The following is a 24,359-nucleotide window of genomic DNA, read 5'->3' as shown; positions in this document are numbered from 1 at the left end:
ACCCTCTCTTGGCTTCCGCAAGCACTACATGGATGTGGTGCACACATACATGAAGCTAAAACACCAATTCAGCTGTACTTAGAAAAAAAAAAAACCACTCTAAAAAGAAAACATGGGGGTGGTGAGATGGCTTGGTAGGCAAAGTTGCTTGCTCCTGAGCCTGATGACCTAAGTCTTATTCCTTGGGACGCACAAGATAGGAGAGAAACTATTCTCCTGGGCTATTTTCTGACTTCCGAACTTACCCTAAAGCTCATAATACTCATAATCACATATAAAAAGATTAAAAGTAGTAAAAACTTTACGTAAGTGAAGACCAGTCGAGAACAGAAACTTGGATCTTAGCTATGGGGCCACTTCCCACTTGCCTGGTCTAGGTGTGGGCCATGGTCTCCTGGTGTCCCCTAGACTCCAGTCTGAGCTCCATGGCTCTCCAGCACTGCTCTGCTGGCCAGAAGCTGAAAGGCACCTCAAAGAGCTTTGAGGTAGGTAGTGTGGTGGGCCCCGGCATGCTGCTGTAACCAACAGGACACTCCAGTGTGGAAATGTCCAAGTGCTGGAATGTCCGCCTGGTGCAGTGGGGAGGAGCTGGGACCAGAGGAGGTTGGACGGAGAAAAAGATTGTATCTGTGGTTCCTTTTACTCTGGAAAGGAATTCCGGCAGGGTCAAGAGCCATCTGTGTCCTCCGCAATTAGGCTAAAGGCAAAGCTAGAGGTGGCTTTGTGCCCAGAGATGATGTTGGAAGTGCAGGAGGAAATCGTGAGTGATGAAGAAACAGGCACCTCCGTCCCCAGCTCTGAAGCCTGAATTCAAAGAGACCGGTGGCTTGACTTACATCCAGTGCTTTATTAAAGATAAATACTCCAGAGAAGAAGTGACCCATCCCCGAGACGACAGACCGTGCGTGTATGTGTGGATGCGAGTGATTTATGAGGTCCCTGATCTGTTTTCTGAGGGGTAGTCAGCCAGGCAGGGCCTGGGCCAACCAGTAAGGCAGATGAGGGTCCCTGTCCTGGGAGACTCATTGCTCCTGAGTGCCCCAGGAGATGTAGTCTGGCCGTGTGGCCGCATGGTACTCATCAATCAGCTGCTGCACAATCTCCCTAGATGTGTCCATCTCGTCAAAATTGTCCTTGAAGATGTCCTCCTTTCGGAACTGCTCCATGAAGGCCTCCCGTTTCCGCAGCTTGTCAAACTGGCGACAGGTCCGTTCAAAGAGCTTAGGGCATGAAGGGAGGAGGGGTCACAAAGAAGTTGAGAGACAGTATGGCCAAGAGAGCCAGGGAACCCAAGGCTGGGTTATTCTCCACAGTCAGATGCCAGGATCAGGGGCTGCAGGATTGCAGATGGGCAAAGCACATACAACTTATAAGACTGGAGAGAAGAAGTGCTTCAGAATGGCATCCTGGGGAGGACGCGGAACTAGGGACGGACTGGGGAGGCTGATGATGGTAGGCAGTGGGACAGAGTGGCCTGGAGCTAGGGGTGTGTCTCACAGGTGGGAGAGCTGCCTACCATTCCCGAGGCCCTGGGGTTCATTCCTGGGAACACAAAAGACAACAGGAGACTGCTCACCGAGGAGATACTGGTGTGGTTGGCCATCATGAGCCCGCTCACCCGGTGGGCTGAGGGCAGGTAGGGAGACTTCCTGGACAGGGCCACCTGGATGCTGGCTGGGCCCCAGGGGATGAAGTTGGCCAACTTCCTTTCCCGGATCCTCTGCAGGCTCTTGTGGACCTGGGATGGGCAGAGGGGTGGTGACTGCTTCTCCTCCACCCTGTGGGCCTGGGGGTGGGGTGACGGGACCCCCTTTACCTGGGTGGGGTCCACCTCTCCCTGGATGATGTTGAGGATGGCGATGTAGCAGTGGTTGGTCTGGCGGTCCCGGCCTGTGGACACCATCACGTTCTTGGGCTGCAGCAGTCGCCTCATCACATCTAGGACTGTTGTCTTCCTCACACTGGCCACCTGAGGGAAGGGGGGGTTCACAGGGCACAGTCAGCACTCAGGGAACCACCCAGAAAGATGCATGGGGAGAGGAGAAGAATCAGCCGTGTCCCATCAGCTTGGAGGGGGCAGGGTCTCTGGGAAATGTCTTTAGATCAGGTCTGTGCTGAGCCTCTGCCACGGGATTAGGCTGATGGCTCTCTTGTACATGAGCAGGAGATTGCAACCGGCACCTTTCTGGAAGGAGCCATAGGAGACAGGACAGCCCCTGAGTATAGAGTCCGGGAGGGGGAGGTGGAGAAGGGCTGCAAAGGGCAGCTCCTGGCACAGCAGGGAGAGAGAGGGTCACAGTCCTGGGACACTGCGGGAGTTCTTACTGACTGGTCCGTGGTGAGGGGGGTATAGCCCGTCATAAGGAAGTGGAGCCGAGGGGTGGGGATGAGCGAGGCGATGAGGCCGATGAGGTCATTGTTCATGTAGCCGGGGTAGCGCAGGGTGGTGGTGCTGGCTGACATGATGGTGGACACCTGGGAACAGGACGGCCTTTATTATGGGGCTCGAAGGGGGTGGGGCCTCCCTCCTCAGATGACCCTCCAGCAGACAGAGGGCCTCCACTGCAGGGGCTGGGCTCACCAGCTGGTTGATCTGGGAGAAGGATGGGTTCTGGATGTGCAGGCGGTCTGTGGCGATCAGGTTCAGGGCTGTGTTGTCCAGCACCACCTGGCAGGAAAAGCAAAGAACTGAAGACTTATGGAGACAAGAACACCAGGAGCTCGGCCTGAGTCTAGGCTTGAGCCCGATGGCCAGAAGCACTCATCCAAAAGGGACTTTCTCAAGCTTAGGGCACAAGAGAGCTCAAGATGAAAATTATCAGAGGGTAAGAGCAGGGACAAGGAGAATCCAGTACTCACCACACAGTCTGCATTCTGGGTTAGCCTCTTCAGCGTGAGGAGGGAGTTGTAAGGCTGGACCACCACGTCACTCATCTCGTCTTGGTTGGGAAACACGGAGTATGTCTGCACTAGTTTCTTGGGGTACCTGGTGGGGTTGGGAGAAGAAGGCAACAGATTAGAGATCTGGTGAACATCAACCTTTTTTTTCTTTTTCTTTTTCAAGACAGGGTTTTCTCCGTGTGGCCTTGGCCTTTGGCCGACCAGGCCACCCTCGAACTCACAGAGATCTACCTGCCTCTGCCTCCCCAGTTCCAGTGGTAGGATTACAGGTGTGAGCCACTGGACCTGGCTTAGCATCAGCACATTCCTTAGACATTCAAAGCAGGGCCTACATTCTGCACTCTGATCTCTGGGCATATGTTGGGTTTCCCCATTGTACCTTTACTTTCCTCACCGTAGGAGGGAATGAAAGAGCTCCCGTGAACAGGGAGGAGCATCTGCTGGGGGCCCTCGTGCCTTAGGAAACCAAGATAAAGGATCTACTTCTAACTTGTTCCCCTAACACAGGCTTACCTGTCATTTAGTCGTTCCAAGAGGTAGGAGCCCAGGCCAGAGCCCGTTCCCCCAGCAATGGAGTGACACAGAACAAAGCCCTGCACAGGAAAGGGGCTATCAGTGTCCAGGTATCTAATGACAGGATCTCATTTTAATTAAAAAAAAAAAAATAAATAAACTTATGTGCCTGTACGCATGTATGTGTGTACATACATGTGAATACATGCCTGTGAGCGGTGTCTGTGGAGGTTGGAAGAGTGTTGGAAGGACCCTGCTTTCTGAGGCTGCAGTCCACCCAGTCTGGACAGCCATTCTGAGTGGGCATGAAGGTGTAGGACTCCCTCTCCTCGGTAGAGCTTCTTGCTCTCTGCCTGACTTCCTCTGGATAGTGTATTTAGACACAGATGCCCCTAACCACATTTTGATATATGGCCTTTGACACAGCTCCGTTAGCTCTCCCCTCCCCAGCCTACATGATAATTAGGTGCCGTGTTTCCATTCATATAAGAGCATGCTGTTTAACGCAAACCAAGATTCCTTGAAGTGCCTGGTTTCAATCAATAATGTACACCTATCCTCAGAGACTTCCACTCACTCCTCAAGGGGTATATAGCCTTTGTTCTCTGAAATTCGAGTTGAACTAGCTTCATGCAATAGTTCCCAGGGCTTGTGATCCCTGTACTGTGCCCACTGGCTGTTCCAAGCGCATCTCGTGCCCCTCCTGACTTTGTGGGCTGGCAGGAGGAGAGCTACAAAGAGGGCATATGGTCTCCTGGAACTGAAATTATAGATGGCTGTGAGCTACCATGAGGGTGTTGGGAAACGGACCTAGGTCCTCTGCTAGAGCATCAGCTCTTCACCATCGAGCCATCTCTCCGGCCCCAATTTCAAACTAGACACATCCCACAATGTCTGGGCTCTAGTATTCCAATGTCCCCTCATTGCCTAGGAGAGTTTCTGTCCTGCCTTCAAGGAGGCCCAGTGGCTTCTGTTCAACACAAAAGGATAAATGAGTGGGTCTTGTATCTACAGGCAGCCTTTACAAAAACATTATAATTACTGTGTGCGCGTGTGCGCGCCACTGTATATGTGCAGAGCTCAGAGGACAACCTTTTGCAGTTGGTTCTCTCTTATTATGGGTTTTGGGGGACCAAACTCAGGTTGTCAAGCTTGAACATAAGCATCATTACCTGCCAGATGATGGCTAAGTGGGATTGTCAAATCTCCACCGACGTTCCTGGGGCACTCACCTCTAGGCTGTCACTGCCATCGGCCTCTCGATCAATGATGTCAAAAATGTCCTCGTGGATTTTCTCTCCCTGGACAAATGTGGAGAAAGGGGTAGGTGGGACAGGGCATGGGACAAGAACTGACCTCAGAGTAGCCACCCTCGATTCTCATACGCGTCACAGCTGCCATGCTTCGCGGGGGCGGGGGGTACTATAAGAGTGGGTACAAGCAAGCGCTGCACACCCCAACCCAGATGACCTGTTTGTATACAGTTTTGAATTACTGGAGCTCAGGACCTTCCTTGCTCTAGGAAGGGCTCTACAAGTCTTTCTTTTTTTTTCTCCTGCCTCTATTGCCAATATGCATCGCTCTGCCCAGTGTATGCAATGTTAAAGACTTAATGTCTACTAGGCCAGTGTTCTATCAACCTGGCTACCCGTTCAGTCCACCTTAACTATTATAGCTCATTTCTACCTAGATATGTGACTTCCGGAAGATTCATGTATCTTAGCTTCCTCACTTATAGAATGAAGGTAAAAGACAGACAGGCCTACAATTTATTTAATATTCACAGAGCCAGATATTTTTAAAAATAACAATATTTCACATTTTGAAAGGTAGTTTTTGTGTACGCATATTTGACAGGCAGTGGTGGTGCACGGGCCTTTCATCCCAGCATTTGGGAGGCAGAGGCAGGCAGATGTCTGTGAGTGTGAGGTCAGCCTGGTCTATAGAGTGAGTTCCAGGACAGCCACGGCTACACAGAGAAACCCTGTCTCGAAACAACAAAAAACCCAAAAATTAAGCAAATATTTAAAATCATATTTAACAAAAAGACTATGGCAAGGCTGGAGATATAGATAGCTCAGTTTGTCTGGTCTGTGATAAAGGCCTTGGGTTCAATCTTTGAACCTCCAAAATAAACAATGCAAATACAACCACAGAGGCCCGAGGTGCACCAACTTCTACAACGGCAATAAGCTGATTAGAAACATCAACATAACCTTCTTCCATTGAGCTCTGCTTTTGTTAAGCAAAGTTTGAAATATCTTTGGTTTCAGAGTTTTTGGAGTCTGAAAAAGTAGACCCTGACCCGTAGTATCTACTTCTAGGGTTATTCAGAGGTTTACCAAGCTAACAGATACAGTACTTAAATGGCCTGCAACATAGCACCAGCTAGAATGGGTTCTTAGCTTTCCGGTCAGCTCCTGTAACCGTGTCTATTTTGCGCCAGCACTTTATACATCTCCTGACCCAATTTCATCTGTAGAAAAATCACAGGGCCTGTGCCCACCCAAGGAGTTGAGAGCCCTGCAGGGGAACAGTAAATGACCTGGGAGAATCCGCTGGCCCAGTTGTTGCCAGCCCCTCCTCCGTGCTCAGACAGGTAGATGTTCTCTGGGTTGTAGAGCTTGGCATAGGAGGAGTTGAGGATGGAATGGATCACCCGGGGCTCCAGGTCCAGCAGCACAGCCCGGGGGATGTAATGCTCATCATCTGCCTGTCCCAGGGAAGCCAGGATGGGCCCAGTGAGCGAGGAAGGGTCAAGTCCTGAATCCTCCCAACTCTGCTCCTGCAGGCCCTCCCTCCTTAAGCCAGCCCTTCTGTTCCCATCTGCCCAACGAGTTCCCCAGCACCAGGTCGCTCCCAGGATCCTGGTCAAGTGACTGGGGGGCACCTGGTAGAAAAAGACGTCCTTTCGGTCAGTGCCCTCGGTGGCGAACTCCTCCACGATGCCCTCGGGGCTGATGCCATGCTCGGCACACAGCTGTTTCCAGAACTCGAACCCAACTAAGAGAAGGAGGGGGGCGGAGAAGAAAAAAGGATATGTGGGTAGGTTCCAACTAGGCAGTGGGGGACTGAACGCCTGAGTTTAAGGATCAGAAATTTAGCCTTAGAACTCCCTAGTGGCTAGGCCAGCGACTGGAGGGGAAGGTCCTTTGGCTTTGGGTAGCTTGGCACAGGGTCGGGGATCGCATTTTGGAGGGTAACTACGATTCTGGGAAGGAGAGAAGGAATCTAGGATCTCATTGCGAGGGCCCGTTGGACCTAAGGAACCTGGCTGGTGGAGGGTCTGGAGGTTCGCTCACTCTGATTGCCGCACTGGCCCAACTGTAAGGTGATGATTTCTCTCGGCATCGCTCCTCAGACATCAGCGTTGCAGCCTCGCCCGCCAGCAACGCCGCCGACCGCTAGCGCGCTCGCGGCAAGACGCAGGCGCCAAACCATCCGCTCCACCCCTGAACTTTCTCCGCTCCAATGAGAGCTAAGCTCTGGATATGGCATTTCCTCATTCATTGGGCTTCAGGCGCGCAGATTGCGCGTGCGCGGCTCCGAATCGCGCACTGCGCCGGGTGCGTGTGTAGACGCAGCGTTCGCTTCCCTCCGGCGAATGCGCGCTGGAGCTCGTGCGCATGCGCGCGCGCGTGTCGCTCCCGCTCCGCCCCGCCCCATCCAAATCGCGCTTCTGCGCAGTTGCTGTTATTGTGACTGCCGGGCCGTGGCCCCGGATGTTGTGGCTGCTGGAAGGGAGATGGAGGAGGCCGAAGGGGTGGCCGCGGCCCCGGGCCCAGCTTCGGGGTTGGCTTTCAGGAGCCGCCGAGCTACGTCCGCCTCCTGGGAGCGCGACCAGCAGGTCGAGGCGGCGCAGCGGGCCCTGGTGGAGGTGCTGGGTCCTTACGAGCCTCTGCTGAGCCGGGTGCAGGCAGCCCTGGTGTGGGAGCGGCCCGCCAGGAGCGCCCTGTGGTGCCTGGGGCTGAACGCGGCGTTCTGGTGAGAGACCCGGACCCTCGCTAACCCTACAGGGCGCGAATTATTCGTCAGGTTGCTCTAGGTCTGCCTTTCGCCTGACCTGCCCCTGTTTCCTTTAGCCACCCTGGCTGCTTCTCGGACTCACCTAATGATGCTTCACTTTCCCCTTCATCCCGCTCACCTCCAGACTTGGTCACCCCGGGTGCTCCCAGGGCCTCCCCTGCTTCTCTCTCGACGGCACCCTCGCCCCGAACACTCTCCAGGAGCTTGAGCTCACTTCCCGAGGCGTTTCTGGTGTGCCAGGGTCCTCTTGTGAGCTAGGGAAAGCTATTTCACTTTGAGACCATTTCCTTCGTTTCTTTTGCCTGTCCCAGTGTGGTTTCCAGGGATCTTAACATAAGGTGAGAGAAGAGGCAGAACTTGAAAAAAAGGTATCCACGGGTGTGAGGAGAAAAACAAGCTTCAGCCGGTTATCATGAATTAGCATGTGAGCTACTGTCTCACCAGTCAAGTTGGTAAAGTCGGTATGGAGTTTCAGCTTCAAAGAGAAGTAGAAGTCTTAAGAGAAAAAAGAAAGAAAATAACGAAACTGATGGGATTTCATCCGTTTCAGAGCCACCTAGGATTGCACTCTTCTCTCTTCCAAGGAATTAGAAAGACATCCTTAGCCGTGGTTTAAAGTAAGGGGCTTTGAGGATGTCTAGGGGCTGTGAGTTCTCTCTAGACAGACAAGTGGCATTATGTTCAAGTATCTGTTCCACTGTCTGGGAAAATGAAATGACGTAGGAGGACTTTGGGTCTCTTAGAGTCTACCAAGCACACTTTGGGTTTATTACTAACCAGCGTACTGATCAAATTCCAAGGGAACGGACACATTGCTGAGGCCTCTCCAGCTAAATGAGATGGGACTGTCCTGTATAGAAGCTTGAAGCAACAAAGTGGGGTGTGTGTCTGTGCTGGAGCTGGAACCCAGAATCTTGTGCATGCTAGGCAAGTGCTTTAGCAGTGAAGCTTCAGGCCCCTTTCATCTATTTTTCGGAATGCTTTTCTTTTTCTTGACCTCAGATACCAGCTTCCTTCCCATTGTTAGTGTTTGTCCAGGCAGGAGTTGATTGTTCATTAACCCAGTTTGTAGAATGTGGGGTTGAGGTGTATGTCAGGGACAGTTCTGATTTGGATCCTTTTTTTTTTTTTTAATTTTTTTATTTAAATGAGTCAGAGTCACATTATATAGCCCTAGGTAGCCTGAAACTCTATGTAAAACAGGCTAACCTCAAATTCGAGTTCTGCCTGCCTCTGCCTCCCAAGTGCTGTTTGGTGTTAAAAGGAGTACACCACTGTGCCTGACTCATGAAACATGTTTTTAAGGGTTTGTTTTAGTTATTTTAGTAATGTGTGTGTGTGTGTTTGAAACTCTGGAAGACCAGTATGTGCCCTTAGACTTCCAGCACTGGAACACATTTTAAAACTGCAACAGTATTTTCTAGTCCACAACATTGGTTTCATATACCCTAGACGACCTGGAACACACCTTGTAGCTAGCCTTGAACTCCTGATCTTCCTGCTTCCACCTCCTGAAGGTTGGGAATATTGACACTGGCCATCCTGCTTTGCTGGTAGCGTTTACTTAAGCAAAGTATGTTTAGAATGTTTCTTAGAACTCCTCTGTACTTTGGATCTCTTGAAGTATTGTGACCAGTCTTTATCTCTGGCGTTTCCTGTAGTTGGCCTGCTGTTGTAGCCGCAATAGTTGCTTTTGTTACATCCCCACCCCACTCTTAGAAGCTGGGCGAGATACATCAAAACGAGGGTGGTGAGGGGACTCACACCTTGGGAAGGGTACAGATAATATTCAGGCCCTAAAGATTAAAGTGCTCTGACGTTGTCATTCATAGAGTCATTTTGGAAGAAATGAACTGTCCTTCCAAGTTTGAGGTTTAAACAGATTTCACTCATCATTAGTGTCTTTGTGAGTGTTGACATCTCATTTAGGAAAGTAAAGAATGACTGTTTAGATCTTAGACATTATGAAGAAGAATCATTAGGTCAGAAAAAATCTGAAATACTTTCTTTCACTATTTGTTAGGAATAATGATACATCAGAAGCTGAGTGTTTTGTTTTTTGATGTGTCAGAAGATTTGATAATAGTACAAAAAAAAAAAAAAAAAAAAACCATCTTGAGGGCCAGAGAGATGGCTCCAGGAATGATGACCGGACCCAGCTGTCCTTTGACTTACACACACATACTCTCTTAGAAAGAATTTTTTTTTTTTTTTTCAGACAGGATTTCTTTGTATAGCCCTGGCTGTCCTAGAACTCACGCTATAGACCAGGCTGGCCTTGAACTCAGAGATCTCTGCCTCTGTCTTCTGAGTGCTGAGATTAAAGGCGTTCGTCACTACCACCCAGCCAGTTTTTTGTTGTTGTTTTTTTCAAGTCATCCAAATTCAGGTCACATAGTGCTTTCAGTGTTCTGTATTCTCAGTTGTTTCTTTTCTGTACCGGGGAATGTGTCATTTTACCTCCTAAACACACCAATAGGTTCATAAAATAAATCATGTAATGTGCCACCATAGTATTTCCAGGGTACCCACCCCCTCCAGGTTCCAGAGAGATTATGATGGCCCTATCAAAAATCTTGTAACCCACATCACTTTTGGTCCATGATCTGTTACTATCTTTAGGATAATAATGGCCTTCTCCCTAGAAGCTTATGTTTTCATTAGTCTCAGCCCCATCTGCAGATGAGTAGTTTGCAGGGAGACCGTGAAAGTCGGCAAGGGTTTATCGCGACAGGATCAGAAAAGAACAGGTTTCTGTAACTTTGATCTGACTCATAGGGGATAAGGAAATGTGAGGGTAAGGGCGCCCTGGAAATGTGTGGGCACCGCAGGCTCCTCTACTTCATGAGCATCTCATGGCTCACAGAGGGTGACGGACTGTGGAGCTCCTTTCCAGCTTTGTCCCTGTGATTCCAGGTGGTCTTTGGGGACATGAGCATAACCCACAGCTGATTCCCTGTTGAACTGTCTTTTGGGAATTGCTGTTATACTGACCAATCTTTCCAGTGTTAACCATTCTTTGCTGGGGCATAAGGGTTATGTATGATTATGTACTATGTTGTCTGCATGAATTAAAAAAAGTTTTTCTTCCCTAAACAAAATTAAAAATGATCAGAGAAGTGATTAAGGGTATAGAACAGTTCTGATTTACAAAGTTAGAATCTGACTTAAAAAACAATAGGAATAGGAAATAGAAGAGAGAGTACCCCCCCCCCCATTTTTTTTTTTCAAGGCAGGGTTTCTCTGTGTAATCCTGGCTGTCCTGGAACTCACCCTGTAGACCAGGCTGGCCTGGAACTCAGAGACCCACCTGCCTCTGCCTCTATAGTGCTGGGGTTAAAAGTGTGCGCTGCCACTGCCCAGCTTTTTTTTTTTTTTTTTTTTAATGAGTTCTGAGATATTTAGAAACATAAACATAACTGATTTTAAGATTTTAGTTGTTCTTTGAGTGGCAAGGAAAGCCCTTTCAATAGACATTTGGAAGCCGCTACCCCAGCATTCAGCAGGCAGATCTCTGTGAGATCAACACTAGTGTGTTCTAGCTGGCTCAGCGCACACCTGTAACCCCAGCACTCGGAGTTAGAGGCCGGCGGATCCCTGAGGTTGAGGCCAGCCTGGTCTACAAAGTAAGTCCACGACAGCCAAGGCTACACAGAGAAACCCTGTCTTGGGAAGAAAAAAAAAAAAGATTAACTTTTAGTTAGTCTTTATAGTGAGTCTATATAGTGAGTTCTGGCTGGGATTACATAGGCTGTTTTAAGAAAACAAAACAAAAGAAGAAAGCAAATGTTAGATGAAACCAAATTGACAAATGTTTATGGTGATTGGCTCTTTTTCTTTTCTGTTTTTGCTTTTGGGTCCACACAGCCAAAGCTGGCCTCTGCTCTTGGGAGTCTATTGCCTTGGTAGGGCTCTTTGGTTGGTGGCCTAGAAGGCTGCCAATTATGCCATCCTCAGCTTTGCCTTAGAGGTGGAATAGTCATTTGTTTGTTTGTTTTAGTGCTGTGATTAAAGCTATGGCTTCATGAGTGTGAACAAGCTCTCGACCTCAGCTCTGCTGCCAGCCTTGCCTTCGGTTTTTGTCTGTAATTATAAGGTTGGTGCTTTCTCTGTTTGGGTTTGGGGGGGGGTGTCATTAGTAACTAGCTGGTTTCACTTCTGTTTTCTGTGCAAGCAGTAGCTGTCTTTATGTGATACAGGTTGGGTTAATTTTTTCCTTTTCATTTACCAGTGACTGGCTCATTAACCAGACAGTCATAACTGCCGCACAATAACGGGCTCCCTGTCCCTGTAGAATGGGATGCTTTGTTCTGAAGCGCCACAGAGACAAGCGTGCTCTGTAACAACAAAGGAACCTAGAAATAGCATCTTTTTTGATTGAAAATAGATGTGTTGTCATTGTTTATGATTGCCTGTGTTACTGTGGATTGAACCCAGGGCCTCCTGTATCCTAGGCAAACTATTGTTTATAACAAACTCTAACTTCTGTTGTTACTAGAGAGCCATGCTACAGCTAACTCCCAGGAAATTGTGTATTTCTGGAATTTCTCGTGGTCGTTTTGGACACCCGATTACTATTCCCAAGGAACATTTTATCTGGGCTGGCAGTTTAGTTAGATTTTAGGACAGTTTACAGAAGGAAGAACCGTGTGTGGTGGCAGCTAATAACGCTGGCGTGTGAACACTGGCTGAAGCTAGAGAATCAGGATTAAAGGTCATCCTCAGCTGCCTAGTGAGTTCATGGCCAGCCTGGGCTACATGAGACCGTTTCAACGCCTTTCTTCCAAAAAAGGAAAAAGCAGTGGATGTATAAAACTTTACTGTATTTAACTGATATTTTAAAAATTCAAGCGTAGGGGCTGGAGAGATAGCTTGGTGGTTAAGAGCACTTGGTGCTTTGGTAAAAGAACGGAGTTTGATTCCCAGCACCCACATGGTGTCTCCCAGCGTCTCTGGTTCCGGGGGATCAACAGACAGGAATGTGGTGCATATATATGCATGCAGGTGAAACGTTAATACTCACAGAATAAATTAATTTAAAAAATAAATAGAAATAAAATTGTTACCAATTTCTGCTTATTAAGTGTTATTTTATTTTTATGACCAGGTTTCAGTATGTAGCCCTGACTGTTCTGTAACTCATTATGTTGACCAGCCTGGCCTTGAACTCACAGGGTTCTGCCTGCTTCTGCTTTCTGAGTGTCGAGATCAAAGTTACAGCACTATGCCTGGCTGCTTGTTAAGTGTTAAGAACTGATAATGTTCCTTCCGTTCTTGAGAATATGTGGGGAAACAGACATGACTGATAGGAGCCTGCATTGGATGCTTTTCTAGGAAGTAGGTTGGGACCGTTTGCTAAGCTAATTGGGCCCCACATTTTCTGGGCATAGAGAAGCTAGGGAGTGACTGACAATGAGTGTGTGTCTATTGAGATTGCTGAAGATTCTCTAAAATTAGATAATGGTGACAGATGCATAACTCTGGAATATATTCCAGACCACTGAATTCAATAATTTTAAAGGGTGAATTTCATGGTAGTGTTATAAAAAGAATTAATACTTTTTTTTTTTTTAAGATTTATTTATTATGTAGGTAAGTGCTCTATCTGCATGTGCACCTGCGTGCCAGAAGCAGGCATCAGATACCAGTATAGATGGTTGTGAGCCAGCATGTGGTTGCTGGGAATTGAACTCAGGACCTCTGGAAGAGCAGACAGGGCTCTTAACCACTGAGCCATTTCTCCAGCCCCAATACTTCTTGACCTAATGTTCTACTTAGTTAATTATAGATACAGTTAGAGGTTTGTGTAAGTGTTGAATAGTACATATTTTCTTAATTCATTATTCTTGTGTGTGTGTGTGTGTGTGTGTGTGTGTGTGTATGTGATGATGTGCGTATGTGAATGCAGGCAGGCATCTGCCCTGGAGTGTATGTGCGGACCAGAGGACCTTGGAGAATTGATTTAAAGGTAGGTCACTGGGCTGCTTGGCATCTGCTTTTATCTCCTGAGCCATTTCCCTGGCCCAGGTTTTTTTTTTGTTGTTGTTGTTGTTGTTGTTTTGTTTTTCTTTCTTTCATTTTCTTCTGAGGTGAGGTCTCATGTAGCCTGGGCTGCCTTATGTAGCCAAGAATTACCTTAAACCTTCTACCTCCATCTCCCCACTGCTGGAATTATTGTGTTCATACCATTATGCCCACTTCATATAGTGTTTGGTTGCAAACCCAGGACCTGTGAATGGTAGGATCTAAGCCACAGCCCAGTTTTTTTTTTTTTTTTTTTTTAAACATGGAAAATACCACCCTGAGACAGGGTGTATATGTATAATGTAATCATTTTTAAAGTTGATGCTTTTCTGTTGACATGAGAAAACATGTTTGTGTATTAACTAAAAAAGTATTAAAAAGAAGTATATTGTATATGTCTTAGTCATTGTTCTGTTGCTATGAAGAGACACCATGACCAAGGGAAATCTTATAAAAGAAACATTTATTTGGGAACTTGGTTACAGTTTTAGAGGTTAGTTGGGAAGCAGACAGGCATAGTGTTGCAGTAGTAGCTGAGAGTTTTATATCCTGATCCACAGGCAGCACACAGAGAAGAGACCCCGGGACCAGCATGGGCTTTAGAAACTCTGAAGCCCACCCCCAGAGACATTCCTCCTCCAATAGGCCACACTTCCTGTTCCTTCCCAAACAGTTCTACCAGCTTCGGACTGAGCATTCAAATAATCTTAATCACATCACTACATTTTACTTCCCAGTGGCTGGTTTGTTTACATTTTTTTAGACTTAACTAATTTTATGTTCATGAGTGTTTTACCTGCATGTATGTGGATACACAGTGTATATGCCTAGTGCCTTTAGAGGCCTGAAGAGGGCGTGAGATTCCCTAGGAATGGAGTTATATATGGTTATGACCCTCTGTGTAGGTTCCGGGACCTGTACCCAGGTTCTCTGCAAGAACAAGTGTTCTTGACCACCCAGCCATCTTTCCAGCTCCCATTTACTGTGTGTGTGTGCACACTCGTGGACACAAGTGTGGAGGTCAGAGGATAACTTGGCTCTCTTCCTCTGCTACGAGTATCCTGAGCCATCGTGCTGGCCTCCCAGTGCTATTGTATATTAATATTTTTAAATAAAGGTACTAATCTTCACATTGCAGAACATATGTGTGGGTGGTGGGTCATTTTCAAAACTAACTTTACGTAAGCCTCTGTAAAATAGACTTTTTTTTTTTCCCCCAAGACAGGATTCTCTGTGTGCTAACTTAGGCTGTCCTGGACTAGATTTGTAGCCCAGTCTGGACACTCCATCCCAGAGTGCTGGGATTAAAGGTGCGTGTGCCACCATGGGAGGTGGAGGCAGGTGGATCTCTGTGAGTTCGAGGCCAGCTGGTATACAAGTGAGTCCAGGACAGCCAAGGCTATACAGAGAAACCTTCTGTTTTGAAAAATAAACAAAACAAAACCAAAAAGATGCCACAGATTTTATCATCGAGAACATGATTCTGTGCAGTGTTGAAATGTCTGCTTTTTTTTGTTTGTTTTTCGAAACAGGGTTTCTCTGTGTAGCTTTGGCTGTTCTGGACTGGCTGTGTAGATAGGGCTGGCCTCAAACTCACAGATATCTGCCTGCCTCTGCCTCCCCAAGTGCTGGGATTACAGGCGTGTACCACCACACCCAGCTTATGTCTACTTTTTTAAAATCCCTCTTAAAAATGATATTTCAGCATTAAAAAAAAAAATTGGTTTACTTGCAGGGTTAATAGTCAAAATGAAGTGCGCATGCTGTGACTGAGCTCTGGACAGACCCTTGTCCAGAGTGCCCTTGAGACCTTGCTGTCTGTGCCCTGCAGCTTAGCATGTTCTTTTCTCCTGTCTCGTGTTTCCTAGAAATTGGCAGTTGACTTCAGAAGCCTGATGAGATTCAGATTCACAACTTTCTTTTTCTCCCCTCCTCTTTCTTTCTCTCTCCTCCTCTTTCTTTTTCTCCCTTCCTTCCTCCAAACCCTCCCCCCATCTCTCCCTTCCTCCCTTTTTTTCTCTCACTAGGTAGCTAGGTAGTCTAGGCTGGCTTCAAACTTAGATTCTCTTGCCTCAAGTGTGAGCCACTCTGCTTGGCTTTTGTGTGTGTGGTGGTGATTCTGGAAGCAAAACAATAAGGTGGGGTACAGATCGGGTTATTTCACAGTGAGAGTCTCAATTTTATTTTATTATTTCTTTCTCTGTTTGTTTTTTTAAGACAGGGTTTTTCTTGTGCAGGCCTGGCCGACCTGGAACTTACTCTGTAGACCAGGCTGCCCTCAAACTCACAGAGTTCTGCTTGCCTCTACCTCTCAAGCACTGTGTAATTAAAGATGTGTGTCATCACGCCTGACATTTTATCATCTCTTATATTTTTTAAACCTTCAACAAATATGGTTGGCCTTAGAAATAAGGAAAGTTGTTAAGGAAAAACAAAACAACAACAACAACAACAAAAAACAGATGAGCCTGCAGTGATCAGAAAGACTACTAGGCAAAGGCAGTCCCCAGCTTAATTCATGTGTACATACTCTGAGTTGGCTGTATTTGCAGTTGTTTTTTTGCCTAGTTCGAATGTTTTTATGCTGATTGTAGTTCCTGAAATTGTTTTGTATGCTGTTTTAACAAACTGTGGATTTGGGGCTTGGGGGGTGTGTGTTTGTGTGCACTTAAATGTGCGTGTGCGTGTGTGTGTGCGTGTGTTTTCTAGAAGGATTTCATTATGTAGTTTAGACTATCCTCAGACTGTTGATCCTACTGCTTCGTTTTCTGAGTACTAGGATTGTAGACCTGCACCCCTACTCCTAGCCTGGGTATCTTTTTCTCTTATTACCGCTTGTCTGGATTCCTTACCTTTAGTCTTTTCCTTCCCTCCTCCTTTACTTCCTTTCTTCTTCTCTCTTGTTATCTTACTGTTTGTCTTTCAAACCCGTTTTGTTTGTCCTCCCTGATTGTTACTTTGTCATGTTGTAAACACAGACAACTACACCTGAGGAAGGCACAGGCCTCTAGACTCTGTTACTAATTTTTTTCACTTTGAGACAAGGTCTCACAATGTATCTCTAGCTCCTTATGGAGGTCTGTGTGGAATCTCGTCTTTGCCTCCCAAGTCCTAGGATTAAAGGGGTCCACCACTACACCCTGCGTCCGTCTGCTACTCTGTGCTTGGGCTCCTGGTCTGCGGCCCTCAGGTTTGTTTGTTTAGTTGATGTAACAGGCATTGAGAATGGGAAGGTAGAGGTTATGACAGGCTAGTATAAGATAGTCTAGTTTTGGGAAAAATCATTTTTTGTTTGTTTTGAGACAAAGTCTCATGTAGCCCAGGTTGACCACAAACTCTGTAGCTGAGGGTTATCTTGAACTCCCGATCTACAGCTTTCTCCTCCCAAGTGCAGGTTCACAGGCAGAGTGGCTCTGAAAACCATCCTCTAAAGGAGAGCCAAACACCCTCCCTCTCGCTGCCTGTTTCTGCTTGTCTTGTGAGCAGGCAGTGCGCTGGGAAGGGGTGATGGTAGCTTGGCCTGCCCCCCAGAGGACACTTAAGTACCAAGGGGAGCAGTACGGCAGCACTGGGGAGCAGTGACCAGAGCCTTTAGCATGGTCTAGTTAGTTTGCTTATTTGTTGGGTGCTCTGGCTTTGAGGAGATAATGACCTGGGGCAGCTCTCCAGCTTATTTCTGCTAAGCTGCTTTCATTCTTAAATCTCATGTGTAACTTTACCCTCTAAGGGCTGGGTAGGAAAACTGGAATAGTGTTCTCACTGGTGACTGGAATTCTGATTCTCGTTTCCTTTCATTCTTTAATATATTTTATTTTTAAAAGGTGTATGTGTCCCATGAATGCATTTGTCTTCACATATATGTTCAGATAAGGCTTCTTTATTTTTGTTACTAAGATTGATCTGAGTGTCCTGTATAAGCTTTTAATTTTTTAAAAATTATCTTATTTTTTTGGTTTTTTGAGACATGGCCTGGCTGTCTGTCCTGGAACACACTGTGTAGACTAAGCTGGACTCTGTGACTGTCTTCCACGTGATGGGATAGAAGGCCTGTGCTGCCACATCCAGCTTCTTTTAGTTTTTGGAGGCTGTCTCACGGGCCAAGAATGCTATTGAACTCTGTGAGGCCCTTAGGATCCTCATGATTCTCCCTCCTGCATGCTAAGGATCAGAGCCAGGCCTTCATGCATGCAGAGAACCCTACCACCTGAGCCACATCCCTGGCCTTTTTGTTTTTTATAGTATACGATTCTGTCTTTAAGGGTTGTTCTGTGGTTATTTTCTTAGTCAAGTATTGCGCTAAGGGTATTGCAGAGGGATGACGTATGAGCAGCTCTTGACTGCCTTCACCTGTCTGGTCACTTGCTGTGTTAATACCTAGTGCCGTCGTGACGTGCAGCAGCAGAACAGAAATGTGCTAGGTGGGTGCTGGTGCCTTGCGTGTTCTTGGCTTTTTGGACGGGATCAAATGTGGTATTTTAAAGGTGATTAAGTTTGTTGTTTTCTAAAAAAGAAAAAAAAAAAGATGGTCTTATATAACCCAGTTTGTCCTCAAATTCACTACATAACTAAGGATGACCTTGAATTTCTAATCTTCCTGCCTCTAGCTCCATATCCTAAGGGCTGGATTGAAGGTGTGAGCTACCACACTGGCTTTATTCGCTGCTGAGGAGCAAGCTAGGGCTTCAAGCATAGAGACGAGCCTTTACCAGCTGAGCCACATCCCCAGCTCAAGACTTACTAACTTACATCCCATTATGCATGAGGAAACAAATTATTACATTTCACATAGTGGTTCTACTTAGAGAATCAAACTCATGGTCATCTGACTTTATTTTTTATTTAAATTTAATTTTTTATTATTGTTACTGTTGTTATATTATTGAGACAGGTCTTTACTATGTAACCCCAGCTGGCTGTGATTTCTTATAAAGACCAGACTGGCCTCAAACTTAGAGATTGACCCTCTGCCTCTGAAGGAATTAAAGGTGTGTTTCACCGTGTCTGGCCTAATTTTTATTTTCTTTATTACTGTATATAAGTGTATGATTTGAGTTTGTGTGTCTCAGTGAGGCTGTGTACTGAGGAAGTCAGAGGACAACCATCCAAAGTCATTCTCTCTCCACTGTGGATTCTAGGTATCCAGCTTAGGTTGTCAGGCTTGTGCAACAAGTAATTTTACCCACCAAGCCATCTCTCTGTCCTTCTTTTAACCTTAAAAGCTGTGTCTTGCTGGTGCAGTGGTACTTGATTGTAGTCTCAGAAGTTGAAGGCTGAAATGAGCTACTACTTTAGCTCAAGAGTATGGAGACCAGCCAGGGCAACCTAACAAGCTCTCAGCTCCTAAAGGCAGGTCACGCTTGGAAGATGGCTATTGGCATGTGCTATCATGCCTGGTTTGTGCAGTAATGGACTGAACCCAGGGTCTTCATGCCCGCTAGACAAGCACTCTACCAACTGAGCTGTATTCCTAGTCCCCTCCTTTATTGACGTGGTGGTGTAAACATTTGTTGATTTCTATCTGTTGAGCTTCCACCCTTGCTGTCATAGGGGCGGTCAGTAAAGTTCTGTTGCAAGCAGGGGGACCTGAGCTTGGATCCCCAGCATTCATGTAAAAGTCTAGTGTGGTCACACTTCTGCAGGCCTCCTGCCGAGGCTCAGGGACAGGCAACTCCCTGGTACACGGTGGCCCGGAATTCTTTCCAGTTGGTGAACTCTGGATTCAGTGGAAACCGTGTTGGAGTGCCGTGTATAGTGACACACACCCTTACCCAGGACTCGGAGGGGGAGGTAGGCAGGGCTCTGCGAGTTGAAGGCCATCCTGGACTACATGGTGAGTTCTAGGACAGCCAAGGCTGTGTTGAGAGACCTGTCTGGAGTGATAGACACTTCTGGCCTATACGCATGTCTACTCGACAAGTACCATGTGCTTTCTCTCATTTGCGCTCCTTAGACTATCTGTGGCTACATCAGGTCATGTATGTATCTGTGACATGACAGTTGATGTGAAAAGGGAACAAAGAGAACTAATGATTAGAGAGAAGAGCGAGAAATGCAGGGATAGGTGGGCATAGAGACAACATATACTCCATGTACAATATATTCTTGTGTGAAAATAGCCCTGTGTAACAAAATACCGTGTACAATGAATATATACAATGAGAATTTTCAAAAACCCATAAATCCCACATGGTTGGGGTATGTATTTTTTTAATATACTGTTAAATTTATTTTGTTTATATTTTATTGAAGAATTTGCATTTGTAATAAGGGAAATGTTCTGTGGTTCTCTTGTATCTAGCTTTGGTAACAGGGTAGTGCTGGCCTCTCCAAATACTGTTTACTTTCTAACTGCCCTTACCAGGTGAGGTTGGGATGGGCTCTCAGAGAGCCGAGGCTGGCCCCCGACTAACTATTTAGATGAAGATGACCTCAAGCTCCTGATGGTCCTGCCTCCCCCTCCCAAGTGCTGAGATTACAGGCTTGGAGCACCACACCTGGATTTCCTAGTTTGTTTAGAAGAGTCTGAGGAGTATTGGTGCTAATCTTGAAGTACCTTTTAGGTGTCCCTTTAGTGTGGGCTTTCCGTATGAGCCTGAGTCATTTTGCTTTGGAGGCCCAGTCCCTTCCTCTGTAATAGCATACCTAATTGAATTAAATGCTTCGCCGTGTGCTTGTGTCAGTTGCTGGCTTGTATTGGGGCTTAACTTTATTAAATAAATACTTGCTTTTGTCCTAACATGTCCCTGAACTGAATAGACTGGAAGGTAGGAGGAGTCTCCAGGAGGTTATTGATTTAGTTCCTCGCCTTTACAGAAGCAAATTACTATTATCTGGAAAATAACTGAGGTCTGGAAAGTTTAGGTGTACAACTGGTTAACATCTAAACAACTGCCAAAGCCTAGAACTAGAACTCGGTTCCGTTCGCCCCAGCGCAGGCACGTGTGGTCTGTGCTGAGCTGGCTCATTACTTAGTGACCCTCTTCTTTTTTTCCCCTGTAGGTTTTTTGCACTGACATCCCTTCGTTTTGTGTTTTTACTTGCATTCAGCTTGATGATCATTGTCTGTATTGACCAATGGAAGAACAAAATTTGGCCCGAGATAAAAGGTAAGATTTGTAGTATTTAGAAAATTCGAACTGGTAACAACTTCTTATGTGATTTTTTTTTTCCTTTAGGTTTGTTTGTTTTTTTGTTTGTTTGTTGAGAGGTATGTGTTGCTGAGGACTAATTGCTGAAATCTGAATTACTTGCTTTAAGAGACATTTGAAAAGCTTAAGCCTCAGGCCAGAGAGGGTGGTGGTACATGCCTTTAATCTCAGCACTCAGGAGGCAGAGGCAGGCAGCTTTCTGTGAGTTTGAGGCCAGCTTGGTCTATATAGCGAGTTCCAGGACAGCCAGGGTTATGTAGAGAGAACCCTGTCTCAAAAACAAAACAAACAAACAAACAAAAAAACAAATTAAAAAAAAAAGAAAATCTTATTCCTCATCTGGTAGAGCTGGTTTTACATTAATGTTGGCAGATTTGTGTCTGCCACCTGCGATGATGGTGCCAGTATAATGGGCATAATTATAAGGAATAAGGAATGCACAGTCTTTACAGGTTTCTGTTTGTTTTTATCTTTACACTTAAATGACTTTACTGGATATTGTAATCTACTGAGATGGCATCAGTTTATTCGTATTTTATTTGAATGGGTGTTTTGCCTGTATGTCTGTCTGTGTACCATTTGTGTGCCTACTGCACAGAGAGGCCAAAAGAGGCATTGGAGTTACGGATGGATGTTAGCTGCCACTTGGGTAGTGAGACTTGAACCCAGGTCTTCTAGAAAAGTAGTAGTTCTTGTAACTGCTGAGCCATCTCTCCAGCTCTTATTTACTTATTTTCTTATTGAGATGGGGTCTAGCTGTGTTGCTTTGGCTGATCTCAAATTCACAGAGGTTCACTTACCTCTTTTTGAGTTCTGGGATTAAAGATTTGCATCACCATGCCTGGTCATTAATTAAAACAAAAACAAAGCCCAGTGTCTATGTAGCCCAAGCTAGCCACCAGTTTACTGTGTGGCTGAGGATAATGTTGAACTCCTAATCCTGCCTTTCCTTCAAAATGTTGGGGTTTCAGACATGTATGTACTACTGTGCCCAGCTCCAGACAGCATCAGTTTGCTTCTCAAGAATTTCTTTTAAATTATATAATAAGCACTAAGAAATAGTCCTCTTTTCAAAAACTATAGTTTCTTAAAGGAAAAATTAATGACAACTGGGGATAATATCAGAGATTTAGTGCAGTGTGTAATTGATATATTTATATATATTATCCCCAGTCAATCACTGAATGAAGCAAAATATCTGGAAGGTATAGAATGAGAACCCATTTCTAGGCAGGCCAGTAGCTGCTTAAAGAACCACAGCCCAGCTATGCAGTGAGTTGGAGGCTAGCTTGAATACATGAGATCCTCTCTACAAACAAACAAAATAACCAACCAGACAAACAAAAGAATCACAATTTGCTAAGTGTCTCCCAAGAAAAGAGAATTGAGCATTTTGGTAGGAATGAGGAGTCTGTTTTCAGGAGAGAACTTAGATTTATAAGTCCTTGAAAGTTAAGCTTTAGATATTTAAGTAGTGAGTGATCATTGAAGATTTTTAAAAATTAGAGCTGCGTACTGACTTGAGAGTAAAGATTAATTTGGTAGCATTGTAGAGGATGGGATAGAATGAGCCAAAGGAGAAAGCAGAAGCTCTGCTAGGAAACTGCAGCTTTATCCTTATGGGAAGAAATCATGCTGTTCATGAGACTCATGGGGGTTGTTTGGTGACTATGAAGAAGGAAGATACTTCAGTATTGATACATAGTGGATTGGTTCAGAACAGTAAAGCTGAAAGAGGGGGAGAATGGCATGCACTTACCAGATAGATACAGGCAAAGCCAATGGAGGTCAGTTCAGGTATGAGTCTGAAAGGAACACTGATGTGGTTTCTGGACATGTCAAGTTGAAGTGGAAGCAGGATGTTCAAACTGCAGTATATAGCTTTTTAAGTATATTGCTCTTTGTCTTATAGAGTTCAAGAAAGCAGCCTGTCTCATGTCTATGAGTGTCAAAAGACTACAGAGCAGATAATAGGTGTCTCTAAACAAACAAACAAACAAACAAACAAAAAAACAGCAGATCTCTAGAGTTGAAGTAGTTACGACATGCCTTAGAAGCTTGGCACACAAGGATATGTGTGAGCAGGCTGATTCTGAAGAGATGGATGGAGGTTCTCATGCACCATGGCTATAGGCTAAAATAGTTGCAGCTCTAGTGGTCCATTTGTGCCTTCTCTTTCCCAGTGGAAAAATTCTTTATTTTCTCATTTGAAGACACATAAACTGTTATTACATTGTCTGCAGCTCCCTAACTCTGGCAATATAATGTGAGGTCTGCTTTTTCTTTTCATTAGCTATTAATGTTTGCTTTTTCCTAAACATCTTAAAACTTGAACAGTCAGACCAATAGACAGCCTAATATTTTTATATGTAGTTTTGTCTACCAACTAATACTGGTGTTTGTTTTTAATATTGTAGTGCCAAGACCTGACGCATTAGACAATGAGAGGTATGGAGCACCAATTACTTCTCTTCTTGTTGTTTTAATGGCTTCTGTTGTATTGTTCTGGTTACATGTTCTTAACCCCATATTCTGAACACAACATCATACACCTAATCCGTTTCAGATAACAAATTCTAAAATTCGAGTTGAGAATACTTAGTGTCTTCTCATCTTTGTAGGATGGGAACATCCTGGAAAGGGACTATTAGTGCCTTACAACCTGACATGCCAGGGAAATAGCTGCATTGTGCAGTTAAAGCCACAGTGTGAAAACTTAGAGGCAACTAATGTAATTTGTCTCCTGGCTTTTATACTGCATCTTGGTGTTTTCTGTGACCTGTGGCTATTTTAAGTTCTGGGTCAGAAAACATTGGTTCCTGGCATCAGTGAGCCAGTGCTAAAGATTCCTTGTGTGTCTCAGAGCCTCTGCTTTTGTTCCTTAATCCATCCACCCCATATGTTTGATAAGGAATTTCCTCTGCTGTGATTTATTTTGGGTTTGTTTTATATCCTCACGTTGCCTTCCTCTTGGCTGCAGTGGAGTCAGTTAGGCTGTGCTTTTACTTGTATCCCTGGATTGCAATTGTATGGAATTGCAATGGTCTAAGTGTGGTGAAGAAAGTGTTTTTAAGCACAAAGGGCCTTGGGGCTGGTGGCAGGTTTATGCATGTGGATTGAGCCACTTGCTCATAGGGTGGAGTTGTCAGAACAAGTTTGTCTTCCCAGCCCCCAAATTCAAGTTTCAACCTGGTAAGCCAAGAAGAAAGACATGTTTCACCTCCAAAGCACCTGGACTAGCTGCTCCCCGTCCCCTATTTAAACCCGGAAGCATTGGCTGCCAGCACAGCAGTATGGGGGGACCCTGAACAGCCTCCTTTCACAGCTCCCTTCTCTCTCCCGTAGTTGGGGCTTTGTGCACCCTCGGTTGCTCAGCGTGCCCGAGCTCTGTCACCATGTAGCTGAAGTCTGGGTTAGTGGGACCATTTTCATAAGGAATCTTTTGCTTTTCAAAAAGCAAAACCCAGGCAAGGTAAGACATCCCTTTTCACTTTCAGCTATAGCTTTCAGTTCAGTCATGTTAAGTTGAAATACTATTTCACCATGTATCCTCATTCATGAAAGAAAAGACATGAGGTTTGAAGAAACAAAGGGAAGTTACAGGAAGGGGTTCTGACTGGCCATTACAATGAAGGCGAGAGCAGGACTCCCATGTTTGGTCTGCTTGTCACTTGAAGTAGCCTGATTCATTCTTCCTTCTTTCCTTCCTTCCTTCCTTCCTTCCTTCCTTCCTTCCTTCCTTCCTTC

General features: G+C 45.7%; 2 protein-coding genes across 2 annotated transcripts in view; one reads left to right on the top strand and one right to left on the bottom strand.

The window, feature by feature from the left end:
• Nucleotides 1-827: 827 nt before the first annotated feature.
• Tubg1 (tubulin gamma 1) lies at nt 828-6,831 on the bottom strand. The gene is made up of 11 exons (XM_055619968.1): nt 6,717-6,831; nt 6,305-6,417; nt 5,960-6,127; nt 4,647-4,715; nt 3,415-3,494; nt 2,860-2,986; nt 2,582-2,668; nt 2,326-2,475; nt 1,817-1,969; nt 1,577-1,738; nt 828-1,220 (listed from the first exon to the last, which is right to left on the bottom strand). Exons 1-11 carry the CDS (start codon nt 6,763-6,765, stop codon nt 1,023-1,025), a joined length of 1,356 nt encoding a protein of 451 aa, XP_055475943.1. The 5' UTR covers nt 6,766-6,831; the 3' UTR covers nt 828-1,022.
• Nucleotides 6,832-7,125: 294 nt separating this feature from the next.
• Retreg3 (reticulophagy regulator family member 3) overlaps nt 7,126-24,359 on the top strand; it is a 24,332-nt gene continuing 7,098 nt past the window's right edge. Inside the window, exons 1-4 of the mRNA XM_055619996.1 lie at nt 7,126-7,398; nt 20,464-20,570; nt 23,030-23,060; nt 23,958-24,084. Coding sequence (XP_055475971.1) covers nt 7,160-7,398; nt 20,464-20,570; nt 23,030-23,060; nt 23,958-24,084 — 504 coding nt within the window. The 5' untranslated portion in view covers nt 7,126-7,159. The remainder of the gene's footprint in view (nt 7,399-20,463; nt 20,571-23,029; nt 23,061-23,957; nt 24,085-24,359) is intronic.

The sequence above is a fragment of the Psammomys obesus genome, unplaced genomic scaffold (assembly GCF_907164565.1).
Source record: "Psammomys obesus unplaced genomic scaffold, mPsaObe1.curated_primary_1811, whole genome shotgun sequence".
In the NCBI taxonomy this organism is placed as follows: domain Eukaryota; kingdom Metazoa; phylum Chordata; class Mammalia; order Rodentia; family Muridae; genus Psammomys; species Psammomys obesus.
Note: the sequence above shows the minus strand (reverse complement) of the source record. Positions and strands in the feature narration are given on the sequence as shown.

Coding starts and splice junctions, on each gene's coding strand:
- Tubg1 (XM_055619968.1), bottom strand. CDS start 6,765: ATGCCGAGAGAAATCATCACCTTACAGTTGGGCCAGTGCGGCAATCAG. Junction 2,476..2,581: donor TCTCCCAGATCAACCAGCTG/GTGAGCCCAGCC, acceptor TCCTGTTCCCAG/GTGTCCACCATCATGTCAGC. Junction 1,739..1,816: donor GAGAGGTGGACCCCACCCAG/GTAAAGGGGGTC, acceptor TGCCCATCCCAG/GTCCACAAGAGCCTGCAGAG.